The 20,190-nt window shown below is 53.1% G+C and overlaps 1 protein-coding gene across 1 annotated transcript; it reads right to left on the reverse strand.

Annotated features, from left to right (window-relative positions):
* Positions 1 to 781: 781 nt before the first annotated feature.
* On the reverse strand, positions 782 to 20,189 carry CNNM1 (cyclin and CBS domain divalent metal cation transport mediator 1; the record flags this gene model as incomplete). Its single annotated transcript, XM_042018503.1, has 13 exons — positions 782 to 1,547; positions 1,917 to 2,044; positions 2,300 to 2,416; positions 2,508 to 2,621; positions 2,960 to 3,137; positions 3,359 to 3,516; positions 4,482 to 4,544; positions 7,498 to 7,545; positions 7,723 to 7,822; positions 8,011 to 8,180; positions 8,408 to 8,548; positions 9,116 to 9,259; positions 18,947 to 20,189. Coding segments are annotated over 12 exons (2,556 nt in total), but the record flags the coding sequence as incomplete, so codon positions are not given.
* Between the last annotated feature and the right edge of the window lies 1 nt (position 20,190).

The following is a 20,190-nucleotide window of genomic DNA, read 5'->3' on the forward strand; positions in this document are numbered from 1 at the left end:
GGAGGAGTTAAGGAACCAACTCTGCTTTTGTTATTTATGATATTTGCTTACACTTCTGCCCTTACAGACCTGCTGGTGTGAAGGCTGGCCCACCCCATGTGATCTATGTCAGTGTTTTGCTAGTCTTACCAGCCTTGTTTTTCCTAGCAAGTGACCTAAATTTCTCCTTTTCTGTGGTGTAAGCTTATCACCAATTATCCCATTCACCATGGCAACAGAGAACAGATTATTCCTTTCCTCTGTACAACAGCTTTTTATGTATTTGAAAACTTCCTCTCTCCCCTTCACATCCTTCACCAGTTAAGATTAAGTGACTCTATTTCCTTCAGCCTTTGGGGTAGGTTGTTTTCCAGCCTTTGCTTTCCTCTGTCCACTTTTCAATTGCTGTGTGTTTCCTTAGAAGGGCAGTGCCCAGATAGGGCTGCAGTTATTCCAGCTGAAGTTTTATCAGCATGGGTGGACTATGAGATTTCTGTTGTTATCTGTCAGGCTGTACTCCAGCATGTATATCCCACTGTTGTGTTTGCAATGGCCTGATAATAACTCCTGCTTTTCCCCCAGTCCTTGTCAGCACTACTGTGGCTTATCGCTCTGCTTGCCAAGTGCTCTCCAGCTTCATGGCAGGAAATTGGGCAGCACTTGCTGATCTGTTCTCTTGCTTCCTTCAGTTAGGCTGAGTCCTGTACTCCAGCCACTTCTGGCCATGGGTAGGAGGGCAGCCTGGCCTGGTGGGAGAGGTTAGCATCCTTCCCTACACCCATGGACACAGAGAGGGCATCACTCAGGGAAAAATCACTTTTAATGTTGATATCCCCATTGCATTGAGCCTCTACAAAAACTACTCACTGGTCTGTACCACGCCGAAGTCTTGGTGCGAGCCTTCCTCACACCAGCAGGCGTGTGTGGGGAGCAAGATGGTCCAATGCAGCATGGAGAGGCCCCTCCCCAGGGAGGGGGCTGCACTCGGGGGTGAGCGGGGCTCCTTGCCCTGTGCCTAGCAGGGCTTCGGGAGTGCTGGGCTGTGTCGATGGTCAGCGTGAGCGAGGCGCTGCAAGCGGGTGTGTCGCCAGGCACGGCACAAACGTGCGCTGGGGCCTGAGCTGCGTGGGGCACCCCCCAAATAGCACATTCTTCTCGTGGTGGAGACCACATCTGTGCAGCACCCAGCACTGCTGGGCTCCGGGCCTCGCTGGGATGGGGATGGTAAATGATGTTAAAGGGCAGTTCTGGGTTGGGCTGCCCCTCCCTGCACTGCCTGCAGGGATGCCGTGACAGACACTTTTTCACCTTTCCTTTTTCCACCTCTTCCTTGATACCAGATGCCATCAGGGAGCAGCTGGGCAAGGGCTCTCGGACTCCAGCTAGCTGGTCCAGGCTGCCTGGGTGGTTCAGCCCTGCCAGGGGTACATCCTTTCTCGCCTGGAGATGGGGCTCTGCACAAGTCCTGCAGGGAGGGGCGGCACGAGCGGGTGGACAGGCAGCGAGCGAGTGCAGACCTCCTGCTGCTGGACATGAGCCTCATGGCAGGAGACCCCCATGCTGCAGACCTGGAAGACACAAGCACAGCCTGGTGCAGGTGGCCAGAACTTGTCCTCCCTGACCTGCTGCTGCTCAAGCCTGCAGCACCTTTCCTAGCCACTCTCAGGGGTATACTGGTGCAGACACAGGTTTCTAGTGAAAACATGAGCCACGGTCTCACTCCAATCTCTGACATCCAGTCTGCTGTTAAGAGCAGACCCTGCTCCATATCCCTTGACCCTGCTCCAGCCCCCAGCAACACACACACCTGCACGGGCTCCAAACCACACCATTTGGCTTTGCTGCCTGCAACTTGATTTTACACTATTTAAAATGATAAAATGAGTGACCTCCCACTTGCTGGGGAAGGAGTGTTACACCAAGAGGCAGGTTCCTACCTCCAGTCTGCATGGGCCTCCAGCACTGTGCTCTGGCCACGCTGCTGCTCAGGTGATTAATGGGGCGAGATTGGAGCTTTCCTCTGGTGACTTCTCACCTTCCAATGATGTCCGCCGCTTGCGCCCACCTGCAGCAGCAAGGGCACTCAGGGCAGGGGTGCATAGGCTTGGGCCAGGACCTAGTGGCTGGCTCTTCCTGAGCTAGCCGTAGGTGCAGTTTTGCCGGCTGCTGAGGTACTGACAGGGAAATAGGTTGCCCCCTGTTCCATGCCAGCCCCATGCAGGGTGTCCCCACGACAGAGCTGGGGAGCAGCTGACACAGGCAGTGGGGTGCCGAGGCAGAGCTCTCCCCTGGGTGTGCCTTCCCCGGGTCAGTCACTCACTGAGGGATCTCAGCAGCCTCTTGCCCAGTGCCTCCTCAGAGCTGCTCGGTGATGAGTTGGTCCTGGCCTCTCTACCCGGGGACTCTGCTTCCAGGACGGTCCCGCAGCACTCACTGTCTGCAAAAGCCCAGCGTGGCTGCAGCGCCTCAGGGCACCATGGCCTCGCCACCCCCGGGGTCAGGCGTGTGTGCCCCCCGGCCAGACTCACTCTGCCGCTTGCTGTTCTCCTCGTTGTCAGCCAGCTCCTCCTGGATGAAGGGGATGCCCTCCATGCGCAGGAACACTGACTCGCTGGGACTGCGCAGCCCCTCGGGGCGGCTGCCTGCAGGGACACAGGGCAGGCGTGACAGCAGGGCAGGGAGGTGCCGTGCCCTGGGGCAGGATGTGGCAGGATGCCAGCCATGGCAGCAGGTCCCACTGCCAGGGACCCCGGGAGACACGAGCGCATGGCAATGAGGAATTACGTGCCTGCACGCTGGCAGCTGTGTGCAAGTGCAGGCATCCACAGGTGTGTGTGTGCAAATGCCCACGAACCCCACTCCATGTGCAACTGCATCCCAGAGCTGGTGTGTGCATCATGCCGGAGGGTCCCAGCACGGACCCCCCAGGGGACATGCAGTGTTGGCCTGTGGCAGGGAAAGAATGCTGCTGGTGACTCACACATGATGCTGTTCCTCTCATTCAGGAGGGTGGCGGGGTCCTCCTTGGGTGTCTGTGGGGTTCCCCGCACAGTCGAGGCCTTGGTTGAATCCCTGTCGAAGGCCTCCATGTCAGGGGACTGGGGTGAGCTGTCCATGCGGCTGGCCACCAGTGCGTTGTGGTACTGCTGCCGGGTCACCTGGGCACACAGACATGTGCACCCAGCTCAGTGGGCACCAAGCCCCACCGGGACCTCTTGGAGACTTGGTGGCTCCAACCAAACCTCCAGACAGCAGGAGTAAGTGCAGGACTCCCCAGCACCCACTGGGCACCCACCAGGCTCCTGGGGCACAGTAGGGCAAGAGGGCACCCGGACAGGGGTGGCCAGGGTGGGACAGTCCCTGCCAGCCCTGCCCATACCTTGACAAACTGCACGTCACAGAGGATGTGCACGGAGTAGTCGGGCGTGTAGATGTTGTTGCTGCTGCTGTGGAGCTGCGTGCTGCTGCCTCCATAGTCCTCCCGGTTGGGGGACTCAGAGCGGTTGAGGCCACTGCAGCGCGACGGTGACCTGTTCACTGCAGGAGGGGACAGCAGAGAGGCAAACACTCACTCTTGCTCGAGGTGTTGCTTGTGTTTCCAGTGCCAGTGTAGGGCCAAGGTGGACCAGTCACCTCCAGCGGCATTCCCCAGGACACGGGGCTGGCAGGGGCCCTGAGGGGGACCTGCAGCTGGTCCTCAGTGCACGCTGGTGTGGAGACTGTGCCATGTCAGCCCCACACAAACCGAAGGGACCAGGCAGGACTCTGACGTGGTGCCAGCAGCAGGGGCTAGGGCTGCTGCCTGCCTGTCACTGACAGCTCTCCTGTTACTGCTGGCCTTTGCACTGCATTTGGCACAGCTCTCCTGGTTGCAGCCGGCAGCCTGTGAGTATTTGTGCAATGTGTCTCAAGGGCATGCTCCTGTTCACCCCGACTATGACAGATCAGGAGGAGAGGCTGCCATGGCAAGCTGGCCTGTCACTCACGTTGACTGATGGCCTCTGACACACAGCATGATGGATTTTGTCTAGTCAGTGATTTATTAGGGAACAAAGGCAGCTTGTTCCTTGCACGGGTGACATCTGCTGACTTTGCTCTGCTGCTAAAATGCCCTTTTATTACCCGGATCACGAGAAAGCAAGGGGGGCAGGGCACCAGGCATGCAGTGCTGCAGGTCACTGTCACCAAAAGCAGCAAGTCAAAACCCCAAGTGCTAAGTGCAGGAAATTACAGGAAGTGCACACCAAAGCAAGCCCAAGCTGTCCATGGCTCCCCTTTGTCCCCATCCCATTCTTCCTGGGATTTGCATCATACTGGGGAGGCTGTGGCAGGACTGCTGTCCCCAGTCTGCCACCAATGCTCCAACCAGTGAGGGGCTGCCCAGGGGTGCCGTGGGGTACTGCCCAGCATGCAGGGTTGAGGGGGCTTGAGGCAATGGGGACAGGGTGCTGGAAAGAGCCTGCCACATGCAGAGGTCCCTGGCCAAAGCCACACCCTGTTACCTGGAGAGCCAGCCAGGGAGTCCCCTCTGCTGAAGGCGAAAGTACGGGACACTGAGACAGGCACTGCAGAGAGAGGGAGGGAGAAGGAGGGAGGGGACCCGGGGGAAAGGTCAGGGATGGAGGTGAGGGTGGGATACAGACCAAAAGGAAGAATGAGAAAAAGAATCATGTGCCAGCAGTCCTGGGCTGAGCTCCCATTGCTGTCTCCAGCATCCCTTCTCACCCCTTCAACACCCTCCTGCTTCTGCTCTGGGGAGGTGCTCGCCAGTCCTGGGCCACCAGCAGGAACACAGACTTGAAAGCTGTAAATCAGCAGGTTGCTCTGTGATGAGGTAAGGGGAGGTGAGGCTGGCAGGGAGGACCTGCTCCTGCCAGGCCTGTCTGCAGAGCCACACAACTTCCTAGGGCCCTGGCACGGGTAGAAAGCATCTTTTCCCCCATGGGTTAAGTGCTGGCAGTTTGCTCTAGCTCTTTACCAGCCATTGCCAGAAGAGGGGACTTGGTGGTCAGCTAATGCCACCTGGGAAATGGGTGGAAGCTAAATCACTGCACTTGGCATCTGGGATGCTTCTGGGTGTGCAGGCACATAGCAAAGAAGGAATGTGCTCTGCAAAAGCCACTGCCCCAGCCCCACAGCTGCAGGCAGGGGCTGGCAGAAGCTCTTCAAGGTGATGCAAAGCAAAAGGATTCACGTCAGGCTGTCTGCAGTTCCTTGCAAGGTCCTAGGTCTCAACAGCCTTAGGGTGATGCTGAGAAGAGCTATGCACTGGGGGCTGATCCCTGCAGGAACCGCAAGAAGCCAGGACTCTGCATCTGGGGCTGCCTGACCCATCGCCACAGAGAAGGTAAATCATAGACACTCACTTTCCGTGTTTTATTGCCATGGGTTACAGCAGCAGTGACAATTTCTAGGGCAGGCCATTCCCCCTCCAGGTGATTGCTGCCCTCCACAGCATTCCTGGGCCATGCCACAGGGGATGGGGGAGCACGGAGAGACCAACACACAAGGGTGAGTGATGTACTCCTTAACACTTCCCAGTCTCTGCTTTCACCACTGCCATTGCCCACCTCGACAGTTCTGGGAGATGCAAGCCTGCTGGCTGCCAGCCCCCTCCTCCAGCCATTGCCATGATTCCCCCAGCTGCTAGCCCTCCTGCCCAAGGTGTCCTGCCCTACCTCCAGCCACTCTGTCCTCAGCACAGCTGCAACACTCTAGGAACTATCTGCTGCCTATGTGATTAACATTTTAAAATTGATTCAAACGTAAAACCCCCAGGAAATTTGCCCTGCAGTCCCCTTTTCTAATCTCCCTGCTGCTCCGCCAGGAATTCCTGTTCCATGTCCTCCCCTGAATCAAAACCTTCTGCAAATAAAAAAGACAACAGCATGAAGCACTGCCCAGAATGACCTTGTCCAGAAGGGAGCAAAGGACAATTTGTTAACCACTAGCATTGACTCCGCACTCCCACTGCCTGACCCTCCCACAGCATTTGTCACTGCACAGCACCAATGCCAAGGATCAGCTGGTGATAAAACAGTTGCATAACAACAGTTAATTAATAACAAACTGTTAAATGCTCTAGGTTAATGTCTGAATTCTCAGCTGTGATACTCTACTCACACTCATTTCTTCTGGGCTTTCCTTCAAGGAGGAAAGAGGACACCAGCCTGACAAGGGAGATGCCCTGTCACCTCTGCCTCCTAGCCTGCTCCCTTGCTGGCCAGGGCTGGGACACTGCACGTGTCCCACTGCAGGCAGGAATGGCTGCGTGGCAGAAAACACCTCATGACAGCGTCATGCGTGAGCACTGGGAGCGAAGGAGCCCTGAGCAGCAGTGTCCCGGCAGGAGGCACTGCAGACATGCATGGCTGTTCTGACACAGCTCCCACCGTGGCTTCTGCCCTGCCTGGCCCAAGGACCGTGGGCAGCACTCACTGCCTGAGCCCGGCGGGGCCCTGAGGACTGTCACCTAGGATACAGGACATTGGGCCACCCAGCAACACCTGGCAGAAATGGGCCACGTCACTGATTCCCTCTGTCCAAACCGAGTGCACTGTGGACACACGGAGGAGGAGGAATGCGCACTGAGGGGTTAATCCGTCAGTCCATGAGCCAGCCTTTGGCACAGAGGCAGAGCAAGCAGCAGATGAACCCTAGAGCTGCAGAAAGACTGGGACCCACCGGGGTGAGTCACCTGCCCCAAGAGACTCTCCCTGTTCTCTTGATGACATTCCTCTTTACACCTCTCTGAAGATTGAATTTAGTAGGTCCCTGTTTTGATTAGGCAGGTAGAGCGTCTCGGCTCACCATCAGCACTGCAGATCTGACTGCAGCATCTGGGGTTTGGATGAGGGATGTGACAGGGATTGGGCAGCACCTCCACCTGCTCCTGAGCCACCAGGGACTAAACATCTGCAGGGGTTATAGCAAAGAAGGGGGTACCTGCCAGTCTCCCCTAATCAGAGCTCCCTCTTAACTCCTGCAAGCAGGGGATCTGCTTCTTAACCCATCAGGTCTGCAGGCAGGGAATACATTGGCACTGGAGTATCTACTTGGCTAATTTCCACCCCTACGTGCAAACAGCTCACAGGTAAATCAGCCCATCTCTGCAATTCCCGAGCAGCCCAATGCAGGGCCCGTGTTCAGGTTGTGCCCTGAGCCTCAGGAAGGCAAATGGGTCTAGAGGTGTTATGCTGAGACCTAGAATGAACATAACACCCACCTGTGGGCACTGCCCCCTGCAGTGCCAGCCGTGCTGGGACCTACTGGCAGAGACCTGGAACACGGTGGAAATTTCAAAAGGATATCAAAGGGACCTCCAAGGGACCTCCAAGTCACTCTGTGGGGCCTTTGCTGCATCAGCCCCTCAGCATGCTGTTTCGCTGTCTACGTCTTTAAAGGGTGACCTCAGCACAGAGTCTGAGCAGTTTTGCATGGGGAGAAAAGCCATCACTCCTCCAGCCAGCTGGTGCTGCAGAGAGGTTTTAGGGCCTCAGCCTGTCCCAAAATACTTACATAGGAAGGAGGATCCTGCCAGGCTTCCCATTTTTCGCACATCGTTTTCTGAAACAACAGTTGGAGGTGTGGGAATAGCAGAGGAAGGGCTCTGGCTTGCCCCATGCCCTGAAGCAGGGCCACCCCATCCTATGGCCAGCCCCTCCTCCTGGCACCAGCTGGCTTAGCCTCCATGGATGCTGCTGAAGAAAAGGCAGGGCCAGAGGGAGCCCATAGAAGCCTCACCTGAGGAGACAACAGCCATGATGGCAGGGACACCATAGTAGGTGAATGCCCCATTCTCAAACCGCAGTCCTTCCTTGCCGACCTCCACCTGCACTTTCCCCTGGAAGGAGGAGGAAAACCCTCTCAGACAGGCACCCCAAGCTCCTGACCCACCCAGGGCTGCAGGGTCCTCTGCCATCCCATACAAGAGGATGGGCATCTTTGCTGACAGAAGCAGCCCAGAACAAGGTGGCAAGCAGAAAACAGGGCAACCCCCTGCCACCCTCTGCTTGCTGCTGCCCCAGGTACCTGCAGGATGAGGACAAAGTAGTCGACGGGGCGGTTGCGCTGATAGAGGTAATGCTCCGCTGCCTTCTTGTTCTTTCGGTCATACTTGAGCTCCTGGATGACATTGGGGTGTTTCAAGAGCCGCAGCAGGATCTTCTCAGAGAGGTAGGGGGACTTGAAAGGCTCCACTTCTAGAGGGGAGGCAATACACAAATGCCATGCTCAGCAGGTCTGGGGCTGCCAGGAACCTCTCATCCTCTGAGCTGCACGGCCCCACACCTGCAGCCTAAGCACCCGCTGCCCAGAGGGGAGCTGAATGCACACCCACACTGGTAGGGCAGTGGGATGTCCAGGTTGTAGGTGGAAGTTGCTCAGTGGAGGGGAGCCTGAGCCAGGGATTGCACAAGGGCAGGTGTACCTGTTGCCATGAACCGATGGGTAGCCAGGAGGAGCTGCGGAGAGATCTTCACCTTCATCTCACTCTCTGAGAGCCTGAAGATGGAGAAATCCTGGGGCTTGCGTCCCCGGTGGGGAACCCGCTCCTTCTTCCGATTGTCAGCTGCAGGCAGAGCAGAGCGGTTACTCACCTGCAGCAGCCACAAAGCTGCTGCAGCTCCAGGGCCCCATGGCACATGCACACGTAGGGACAGGCATGTCTTGCTGCACCCTATGGCAGGGCTGCTGTGGAGGAGCAGATGGAGCAGTGGGGCACATAAACCATGCTGTGCATCCACCTTGGGAGCAGCTCCCTGGGCAGGGAGCAGGATCGTGAAACACACTTATTCCTCAGGAACAAGTCCTGGGTTGTCCTGGCTGCATCCATCACCCAGAGTTGCAAATGAGCTTGGGAACCACCCCAAGACATTTCATGCCCAACACAGATGTTCTTAGGTCAGGCCCTGCCCAGGCACCAGCTGCTTCTCTACTTCTCTATCTTGAGCATTCAAGACTCCCTGACACCTGACCAGCATCTCCCCACCATTCTTGTCTTTCCCATCATGACAGCAAATTACTCTGGGGAAGGACCACAATTTACTCTGGCCTGTTTCCTACCCACATGTCTGTCTGTCTGTGCAGGCTCCCACCCTGGCTCCTGCAACCGCAGTAGCTGCTCTGGGACACTAACTGTACAGATCCGTCTCATCCAGGATCTCGGACTTGATGATCTCCTCAATGACATCTTCCAGGGTGACAATGCCCATCACCTCGTAGAATGGGTCTCCTTCCCCTTCATTGTTCACCCGCTGCACGATGGCCAGGTGGGACTTTCCTGCAGGGGAAAAGCAGAGTGGCAGTGAGACACCGATCCCGGTGATCCTGAGAGGGGTCCCCAGTGTGGTGGGCAGGGTTTGGTGTGAGGCAGACACTGTCATCCAAAGCCACCCCAAGTGTGCTAACCCAAGGAGAAGGGCTGGACACACAGCCCAGCCTAACAGGGCAGCTGCTGTCCAGAGGGATTTGTAGATGTAGGCTCTTTTTTGGGGCCATCTTCTTTCTTTACCCAGGCTGTGAGTCACTCTGTTCAGCTCTTTGACAGCTTCCTGTGCAGGAATGAAGTGTACATTATACCAGCTCCTCCTTACCCTCAGCTTCAGTGGCATGAGACAATTCTTAACAGAGCAATAAGACAATGTTCTCCAACACAGAAATGTGCATGTGTCCTTGGCTCTACTGATTTCCCTTATCCCCCTGGTGTTTTCTTATTCTGTGGCTAATTATCTCTCCTATTAAATTGCCATGAACAGCTCCCCCTCATCTTTCTATCCATCACTGTCTAGACCAATCCTAAGATTTTTCTTAAAATATGGGCAAAACCTCCATCTTCTTGAAACAGCAGCTGGTTTTTATGCAGAAACATGTATGTTTGTTTGCAGCTTTCAGTCCAGGTCCTGCAGAACTCTTGGGTGAACCATCTGGATGCAGACACTGAACACTTTTCAAGCCATCAGCTTGGACCTGAAATTCTTCTCCAAGCCCTGCCCTTGACAGCATCTTCTCTATGTTACCTTAAACAAGCAGAGTGGGACCAGGACCTTCATCTACAATGACAGTGACTCCTGCTTGGAAGTTCCAGTGTTCTTGGATCACAGTTTCAGCTTCCCTCACTTGTCCCTTGTAAGCTGGCAGCTCTGCTGACACATTCTCAAGTTTCTTGGTTTTGGCATACTTGAAACATTTCTATTTGGTTTTGCATGTCCAGCTCTCTGTAAGCTGTTTTGGCTTTTTCAGCGTCTCCCTTCCTTTACTGGCTGCTCTGATTTACACTCCTGCTCAGCATCTTGACCAGAACCCAATTTCCAAGCCACAAACAACTTCGGGGTTTCTAGCTCCAATGTATTCTTGGACCTGCCAATGAACAGCACTGGGTTTCTTACTGCCCGTGTGGCTCCTACGCTGCTCAGCAGCGCACACAGATTCTGAACCTCTAGTTTTACTTTAAAACACCCTCATTGGCACCACAGCCAAAAACCTCTCCTCCCTCTGTTTGCTCTGCATCCCGGCGATCTCCTGTTGCAATGCCTGCACTAAACCAAAAGTCCTGCAACGACCTCTGGAAAGCTGTAAACACCTTATTTTTGCCATGGGCTCAGAGCTGAGCTCCTTGAGCAGCAATGGTCACCCAAAACGGGGGCAGGTTCCCTCTGCTATGCAGCTGCCTCTGCCGCCGCTTCTCCCCTAAACCCGTCCCAGCAAGCTCTCCCGCTGCTCCCGACAAGGGATGTGAACAGTATTCATGCACAAAGGTGTGACAGGATGGGCTCCTGCCTGGTGTGCAGCTCCTTCCTTACCCGCAGCGCCTCCCGGCTCGTCCCTGCAGAGGTGCAGGGACGAGCACAGCCCGAGCATCGTGGCAGTCCCACAGACACCTCTTGCTGGGGATCATGTGACCTTCAAATAACCCTGCCCTGGATCTGAGACGAGCAGACGACATTTCTCAGCTGAAGATCAGCACTATACATTTCTCACAGCAAATCTTGGGCATTTTCCACAGTATAAATTCCCTCCTCCTCATACCAAGCTTTTATTGCAAGATTTCAGAGAGCAGCTCACTGCCTCCCACGGCTACAGATTTAGAAATGAGAACATAACATTGCAGCAAGTAGCACTGAGATGCACTTTAAAAAACCAAATCAATAGCCTTGGGGCACTGAAAATTCAGCACGTCCTTTGGACTGGGCTATTTCACTCCTTTCGTACATAGGTTTGCGCATCTTATCTGTTCAGTGGGTAATAAAGCAACACAGCACTTAAAAAGAAAAAAGAGGAGCTGGCTGCAAGACAGCAGCAACAGCTACGTTTCATCTTAGCAAAGTCCAGCTTTTGAAAAGGTCTCCTTTGCCAAACTCTGCTCCCAAACACTGGGGCCATCTGGTCTCCTACAAGTCCTTGGGTGAACGAGGAGAGGGAAAAAGTTATTTCTTTTGGCCGAGAGCTTGCTGTTAATGACATTTACATGCAACCCAAAACCACCAAGCCCTTACCAAAAGCTTAGGTGCTACTTAAAGGCAGTCAGAGAGTGATGTAGGCAATTCTTTTTTTGGCCAAACACCTACATCGACACTGCAATTTACACTAGAAATGTGATTCCAGCTCCATGTTCATGTAGCTGCAAATGAGATTATTTAGAAATAACCCAGCACTGTTAGCCTGGAAGGAGAGCCATGGTTTCACTGCACTGGGGGCAGAGTCAGTAGGGCTGTTAGAGCACTCAAGAGTTCTTTATTTTCACAGAAAATAAACACTTGTATTCACACTCCAAACCCCCAGGTTCATGATTCCAGGCTAACACCCACATCAGAAATGGAGCAGGTACCCAACAATGGAAAATTGTTGCAGTTCTGTGTGGTTGCTCCTGCCCATACTGAGAGAGCTGATCCCAGCCCATGCCTGGCCAGCTGGTATCCATGTCACAAAAAGCCCTGAATGCCAGCCAGTCCTGGTCCTTTCAATCGAGTGCTGCTCTCAGCTGGTCCCCTCTGGGAAAGGGCTGACTTGCTCCGATTTTCCACCTGAGCGACATGAGATCATTTGCAAAGTCGTGCCCCACCCCCCTGACCTGACTGGGTTCTGTAGCTCCTCCCATCAGCTTTTTTAAGCGACCCCATGAATTTTGGTGGAGGGTTTGTGGGTGCCCTGGCTGTAGAGTCGTGGCTTGTTCACATGGCTTGTTCACTCCTGGGCAATGCTGCCAAGCTCAGCTATATCCCTCTGCCCAGCCCTGGGAGCTGCTACACTTGAACAGGAGGAAAAGCAGTGGCCTTTAGAGCATGTACAAGGGCAGAACCTGGGCAATGAGATGGAAGCAATGTCTAAGGGAGGGTGGCACAGGGACAGATCTGGGGATGCCATAGGGGACACATTTGCCTCTGCAGCCACTATCCAGCAGGTCAACCTCAGTGGGAGCACAACAGAGGGAGATGCATCATTTAAACAAACCCCCAAACTTGATCTAAAACAGCTTTAAGATCTGTAAAACTGATTGCAAAACCCGTCCTATTGTAACCACTGCTTGCTAGCTCAAATGAGATGAATTATAAGGGTGAGCTGCTTCCCCACTAGCAAGCTGTCACATATGAACTTTACAGGGCTACCGCTGATGCAGGAAAGCACAGTGAAACATTTGAGAATCAAAGCCTTGGTTTGGCAAATGCAAGAACAAATGGGCAATTAACTTTCCTTGTGCGAGCAGCTCCACAGGCCTCCGCAGGACTGCTCTCGCACAGGAAGTCTATAGGTGATTAAGTGTCTGCTCAGCATGGGATACAACTGCACTAAATTCTTTATGAGCTACATGAAATCTGCTCTTTTCAAACAACAGCTTCAGTGGAAAGTTAATGCCTCAAAATGCTAAATTACAGAGCTAATATAAACAGCTGAGAGCTTCCAGATGGAGCAAGCATCTGAACAGATATCCAAAGCTTTTATGCCCATTTTTAGGACCCTTGTTTTCCATAGGCACCTAAATGAGCTTGGGCTCATAGATCCACCTCAAATCACCTTCCCCAATGAGAGAACAGGGTCTGAACACAGGGAAATGCCTTGGCTTCTGGGAAAGAAAGTGCTGTTGGGTTCAAATTTAGCCCAGACTAATTCTTCATCATTTTTTTTATGTAGGTACCCTGCCACAGGAATGTTAAAGATGCTTTAGCCTTGTCTCTCGTTCCACGGGATGAACATCCTGAGCATGAAATTCATTTTCATGAATTTTATGGTAAGATCTGAAGCTGTTATTAGGAGATCAAAGGTACAGGCACAAATCGTGAACCATTTACAGCTACAAAATGGAAGGCAAAAAAAAAAAAAAAGCAATTTTTAAATAAGGTTGATTTGTGAAACAACCATGATGTAACTGAAATCTATTTTCTGTGTGCTTTTCTTCAGAGCTCTCCACAGGGGCTGGCAGCATCTCCGTGCCCTCTTGCTGGCCTGCATCTGGAGAAAGTAGGGACCCTGATTTGAACAACTTGAACTGAAAATGTGTGTGAGTGTGCTCTTGTGTTACCACGACTCTGCAGCCACGGTGAAACCACACATTGTATCTAGAGGAGATGCACATCTACACCTAAGCAGGGGGGAAATAACCAAGAGGGCTGCAGGGTCACCCAGCTCTACAGGAATAAGAGCTACGTAAAGGAAAAACTGTAAATCCTAACCTAACCCAGACCTTTCTCAGAGACAGAAACTTCACCTGCTTACATCTGTCTGTAGCCTTTCTCATACTCTCCTTTTGTGCTTTTCCTAATCCTAAGGAAGACTGTAAAAAGATGGAATATCTGAAATAGCTGATCTATTTCCATTGACGAAGCAGATCAGGAGAGCAAGGAGATGATTAGAGGGGACATGGAACCTCATCTTCCATCTGCTGTGCAACAGGGTTCTGACCTCCTGGGTACCCATCAGCTCAGTATGAAGGTGCCTTTGACAGCTGCAAAGAGGGAAATGTGCGGCAGGGTGCCCTCTCCCCCGAGGACTTGGCTCCCCTCTTGCTTTGCTGAATGCCTGCCCAGAGCAGGCCTGATCCTGGGACTTTTGGGGTGGGATAGAGTAGCCCAGGGTTTACACAGTAACATTAGCACAGTTTAGCAGGAAAAGCACAGTATGTTTCAGGCAGAATTGCAGCATGAGACACTGAGACCATTTTTTTGTCTATCAGCAACTCACTTGCTCTCAGCCTGGCAACCACATTCCAGGGGAAGTGTAGGTGGTACTTCCTGGGCAAAACTGGCTCCTTAACCCATACAACTGCCTTGGGAGGTCATTGCTTCAGCTCATCAAGATGCCCAGCAGAGTGACTATAACGCTTGCAGAAATCTCTTGAAGGCTGAGTTAAATTTGAAGCAACACTGTGTGCTTGCAATGCCTGCGGGCTCAGAAAGATGGTACAAAAAGCATCTGAAATGGTATTAACCTCAATTCCTGGCAAATGTAAGCACCTTCTCCAATTTGCAGAAGTCTAATAGAGACAGTGGAGCATTTTGAAATGTAAAGACAGACCCTAGGGCAGAGCTGTCCTCTGCAGGACAGGCTGTTTTCCCTGCTAAGCCTGAAAGTTTGAGGTTTGGAGAATTTATTTTTAGTAACTCTTAAAAGATGCCAAGCCACAGAAGTCTAATTTGAGTTGCAGCTCAGCCTCTGCCCTGCTGCAGGAAAATGAACATTAAGAACAAATTTCTACTGTTCCTCTGACAGAGGAAAGTTACTTGCTGAAAGGTGCCACTGCTGTGTAGAGGCTCCTCCAGGAAATCAGTCAACAAAGCCCATAAACAACTTGAGAAAGGGACAAGACTGACTTCCCAGTGGCGCTACAAAACAAGGAGGTGGACCTCACAGAAGAGGTTCCCATGAGGAGTTATATCACTGGACTGGAGCTGCAACATGCATTGCTTGGTAATCTTCAAGAAAGGAGCAGAAACAGATTGTATCACCCACAACATTTCACACTGAATAAATGCACAAACCTTTCCTCATAGCTCCACACTCCCTAGGTGAAGTTTATCCTGCAGGAAGCTCATCTGCCTCCCTACATTGCTTTAGCTTGCTAAATATGGTGCAGTTATTTTTTTGGTGTATTAGGTATTTTCTCCTGGGAGCCCAGAATAAAGCCAGGTACTCCAAGGTGTACCAATACAAATTGCCAAGAAATTGTCTCCCAATTTTTTCACTCCTTCAGTATTTTCATCTTCTTTCACCAGACTACAGGTGGCAAAATTACTGTACTGGTATGTATTTTCTCATTTCTAGTGAAGGGAGGACACATTTTGCCATGTTGCTGCACAACAAAGTATGCCTTCTATAAAAGACCCCATCTAGTTTCCCTGAAAAGATGGCAAATTGGGTGTCCAGCCCTCATTATTTCTGAGTTCTTTTTGCTGAGAAGGTGAACTCAAAACCATATTGCAGCACAAGTATTTGCTTCCTTCAGCTGAACCTGTCTCAGCTGCTCTAATGTTGTTTCTCTAAACGGTTTTTGCACCTGCCCTCCTCATTCGGGCTGTGGGTTGAAGTCTAAACTGTTCTCTTGCAGGCCCCTCTGCTGCTGTTTGGAGTCTTAACTGGGTTTTTCCCAGTTCCAGTCGGGACCCCCAATTTAACCACCTCTCTGCAGGACTTACTGCTGAAAGACAAATCAAACAATGGCTGTGGCAGCAGGGTTGTGAAAAGGCAGAGGTGAAGAGTTTGACCAGTTCTACTGTGATGGAGCAGGGGCCAGGTTTTGTTAACCAGAGGCTCACAGCTGCTCTTGGGCAGTGTAACCACACTGGGCCAGTGGCTCCCTTGGTGCTACTGAGTGTGTGCTACTATTTCATACAATTTAAATGTTCAATTGAATGGAAAGCTGATGCCACAGGTCTGTGGAAGGTAATCCCTTCTACACAAGGTCCTGCTGGGGGAGAGGCAGTTTGTGACACATCTGTGAATTAAAATCAAGGTAAACACCAATGCATTTTAATGGAACTGCACTCAAACGAGGTTAGTGTGAGCATACCTAGAAGCAAATGAAGGAAAGCTTCCCCTCACACCCTACTATAAAAGACCAAAGAGGAAAAAAAGCTGATTATCTTCATAGCTGGGACAGAACAGCAAGAGAAAAGAAATGCCTCAGGTAAACAAGGACAATAGTATGATAGCAGTGAGTAGGAGGAAACAGAAAATGAAAGTGCTGTCGGAGGTGTGAGCAAGAGTCCCAAAGTGCTGTATTTAATAATCCCTTGACATTTTCAGTAAGAAAGAACAAATGTTTGTGTACTGTGGCAAGGAGCTCTGGCAGTGAAATTGTGTTACTTATACATTATGCAAAAAAATGACATTATGGGTATAGCGTATGTGGCAGAACATTAATCATTAGTGAAACAGATCAGAAGCACACATTGTTATCTGGGAAAGAAGGATATAAAATGTTGTAGGTATTTTGTATAAATATTACAATAACAAAAAGAAAGGGTACAGTACAAAAACTGTTTGAGTTAATCATGGGAAAAGGAAAGAAAAGCTGGCTTTTCTAAAGGCTTGTGAGGGACATAAGGACCTGGAAGTGGTTATGAATGGCCATCCTTACCAGAGACTTTAATTTCCTAAAAAGAGACTGGGCCTTATCAGTGGGAGCATTTGCTGTCCTGCAGGCACCTTGGAGGTGTGAAGTGATGAATGCCTTCATTAAACACTCGCTGAGCCAGCAAGCAATCAGCCTACTTTCTAATTAGTGGAGGTGTCTCAGAAGACCTGGCCATGGAAAGAAACCTCGATTGGATCAAACAAGATACTTCACCGTAATTCAAATGGACACAGAAAAGGAGACAGTGATAAAGATTCTTAATTACAAACGGGAAATCTTTATTTTAGAAATTAAATAGTCAAGTGAACAGGGCTGACGCAACAGTGGATGGGGCTGAAGGCAGCTGGGAGCTAACATCTGTCGCAGTGTGGGAGCCAGCACAAGAACCTGTATTTGGAACTGGGAAAAGAGAGTTTAGGAGGGCTCAGGGCTGGGCTGAGGGGTGACTATTTGCAAACTCAGGGGTGACCACGTGCCTACAAATAGGGGAAAGATGAATCAGAAGAAAACATCAACCCTTGGGAAGAAGAACATTTGGGGGAAGAGCTGGAGTTGCTAAACACCATGCTGAGTTAGATACTAAGACCAAAAGCAAGGCTTTTCAGCCTTGTAGTTCAGAAAAGACAAGGAGAAGTGAGGTGGGAACAGAAAAAGGGTTTAGGGAGAGCTCTAAACAGGGACTGTAGCAAAACACCCCAGAAGGCCACAGTGGCAGACAGATATAAAGGAGGAAGAACCTGAAGTGATATGCCAAGAGTTTAATGGAGCAAAGTTAAAAGAAGGATGGATAATTTTCATCTCAGATGAAGACCAGCATATGAAAGTGCAGGGCAGGCAGCAAGGCTTGTTACCATACCCGTGAGCTCAGGGAGCAGCACACACAGAACAGCTCTGTTTAAGGAGGGCAGAGAGGACAGCAAGAAAAGGGCAGGGAACTAAGCAACCACAAGTCCATTTTTATATGTTCTATTCATCCATAGGGTACCAGGCTGTAGAACAAATTTGGAAGGGGAAGTGTATCAAAGTAAATCAGATAAATTGCAGGGGAGCCTGACCAAGGGAGAGAATGCCAAAATCATCTGACATCTCTAGGCAAGAGAGAGGTAGAAGAGACTTCAGGTGAACTTCAGTGCTGTTGCGGGAAAACACAGGTAGGAAGGAGATGCAAAGCACACAAGGAATTAGGAAGACGGGAGACAACTGGCATGGGGGGAAGGATGCAGGCATGGACTACTGCAGCTCACCAAGGTTGAACCCAGAGAACAACCTCAATGCTTTTGCTAACGGTCTTGTATAAAACCCAGGAATTTTCTGATTTTCACCATTGGGAGTCTCTAGTCCTGCTGAGGGGCAGAGAGGGCAGGTGGTGCCACACAGAACTCCTCTGCCTGAGATCCTGAGTGGTAGTGGGGACACAGCTGAACATCTCTGGAGAAGATGCTGACCTGCATGGATCTGATGAGCACATTCCTGGTGCACTGAGAAATGTCCTATCTTCTCCTCCTCCCACCTCTAAAAACGAGCATGGAGATGACTCACAGAGAGGCTTTCTCTGTTACTAGAGTGGACCAGGTTGGCCTTTCCCACATGATCAGCTCTGCCTGCGGCAGAGCGGCGCCAGGCAGCCCAGGAGCCAAGCGCTGCCCTCCCGCATTACATAATGCAGTGTGTCACTGCTGCAGCCATTTCTTAGACTCACTCACCACAGTATGAAGTAGTGAGTAACACGCGGCAAAACACAATTCCCAGTGGGAGGGAAAAACACATGCTGTGCGTATTCTCAAGGTATGGTTAATGAAATACAGCTCTCAGCATCTCTGGGGCTGCTGGCAGCTGCTGCATTATGAATGCTGTCACAGCTGCAAAAAAAGTACCGCTCTTTCTAAGGGCTTAATCTTTTCTTCTTCCTTTAAACCACTTGCATAGAAACACTTTACAGACCTCCTTCTGACTGCTAAGCTGAAAATGTGAAAGCTGAGTAATGAGATGCGATTTCCTGTCATAAACTCCTTTGCACAGAACAGAGCAGCAAATGCTGTCTGGGCAACACTGCAAGGCAGGTACCATGCCCATGCTGCCAGGCCACTGCAGACACATCAGCCCCTGGGGGACAGCCTCACCTGCCAAGCCAGCAACCTGTGAGGCCAAAGGCTCTTACAGTCTTCATAACATCACAGGTACATCAAGGGCACTGCTGGCCCTCAATTCACCCGGGGGTGTTCCACCAGGTGACACCAGGGTCATTGACACACCAGCACATGCAGGGACCAATTCCCCCCAGCATCCCTGGTACCTGCCACATCCTGCCGGGAGGCCATGCGGGGCTGCTGACCTGGAAATCATTGGGGGTGCAGAGGGGTGCAGGGGAAGCCCGCGGGGGGTGGCGCGGCCCGGCGGCCTCACCCTTCTTGAACTCCTCAAGCAGCGTGTCGAGGCGCGTGTCGTTGAAGACGCAGTGGAGCGGGCGACGGTAGAAGCGGGTGACAGTCTGCAGGGGAGTGCAGTCATCAGGGTCGACAAAGGCCAGGTCTTTGACAAAGAGTAGGTCGACAATGTTGTCGCGCCGGTCACCCTCATAGACTGGGATGCGGGTGTAGCCAGAGCGGAGGATCTCAGAGACGGTGGCGAAGTCCAGTACGGCATCGGCCCGGAGCATGAAGCAGTCGGCCAGCGGTGTCAGCACATCCTCCACCACCTTGGTGCGTAGCTCCAGCGCGCCCTGCACCATGGCCAACTCCTCCCGCACCAGGTCGCCGTGGGGGCCAGCGGCGCGCAGCGTCTCCAGCAGCCGCTCCCGCGTAGAGAAGACACTGAGCTCCTGCCGCAGCGCCCAGTCCAGCAACCGGCTGAGCGGGTAGCAGACGGGGAAGGCGGCCAGCATCAGCAGCCGGGTGAGGCAGAGCGTGCGGGAGGCGATGGCCAGCCCGTGCCGCGAGCACACCGAGTAGGGCAGCACCTCGCCGCCCAGGAAGACGGCGGCGGTGCATAGCAGCACCGGCAGCCAGGGCGCTCCCCGTGGCCCGCCGCCGGCCGCCGCCGGCCCGCCGCCGGGCAGCGAGGCGCAGAGCCAGCCGGCCAGCGCCGCGTTGGCCCCCGCCTGCCCCAGCAGCAGCGTGCAGAGCAGGTAGGTGCCGCCGCCGCCGCGCACCGCCTGCACCCGCCGCGCCTGCTCCCGCTCGGCGGCCGAGCCGCTGTTGCGCAGGACGCGGAGCTCCAGCGGGTCCAGCGAGAGCAGCGAGAGGCGCAGCCCGCTGAACAGCGCCGACAGCCCCAGCAGCAGTAGGGCGCCCAGCGCCCGCAGCCAGCCCGCCTCGGGCAGGGGCAGCAGCCAAGTGCCCAGCGGCGGGGCGGCCGGCCGCACCCGCAGCAAGAAGCCGCCCGCCGCACCGTGGTGCGCCCAGGCCCGCCCGTCCCAGGCGCACAGCGAGAAGAGCCGCCCGCCCGGCGCCGCCGCCGCCTCGCCCTTGCGCGGCTCCCGCACCCGCACCTCGGCCAGCGCCGAGCCCGCCGCGCCGCCCGAGCGCAGCGGCCCCACCACCTCCACGTCCGAGGCCCAGGCGCTGCGCTCCCGGCACCGCTCCGCCGGGCCCCGCGTCGCCGTGCTCCCTGCCGCCGCCTCTTCGATGAAGACCAGCCGCGGCTCCCGC

Source organism: Corvus kubaryi, unplaced genomic scaffold (genome assembly GCF_017639235.1).
Source record: "Corvus kubaryi isolate FWS band 111438036 unplaced genomic scaffold, C.kubaryi_AGA036_p1.0 138, whole genome shotgun sequence".
Taxonomy (NCBI): domain Eukaryota; kingdom Metazoa; phylum Chordata; class Aves; order Passeriformes; family Corvidae; genus Corvus; species Corvus kubaryi.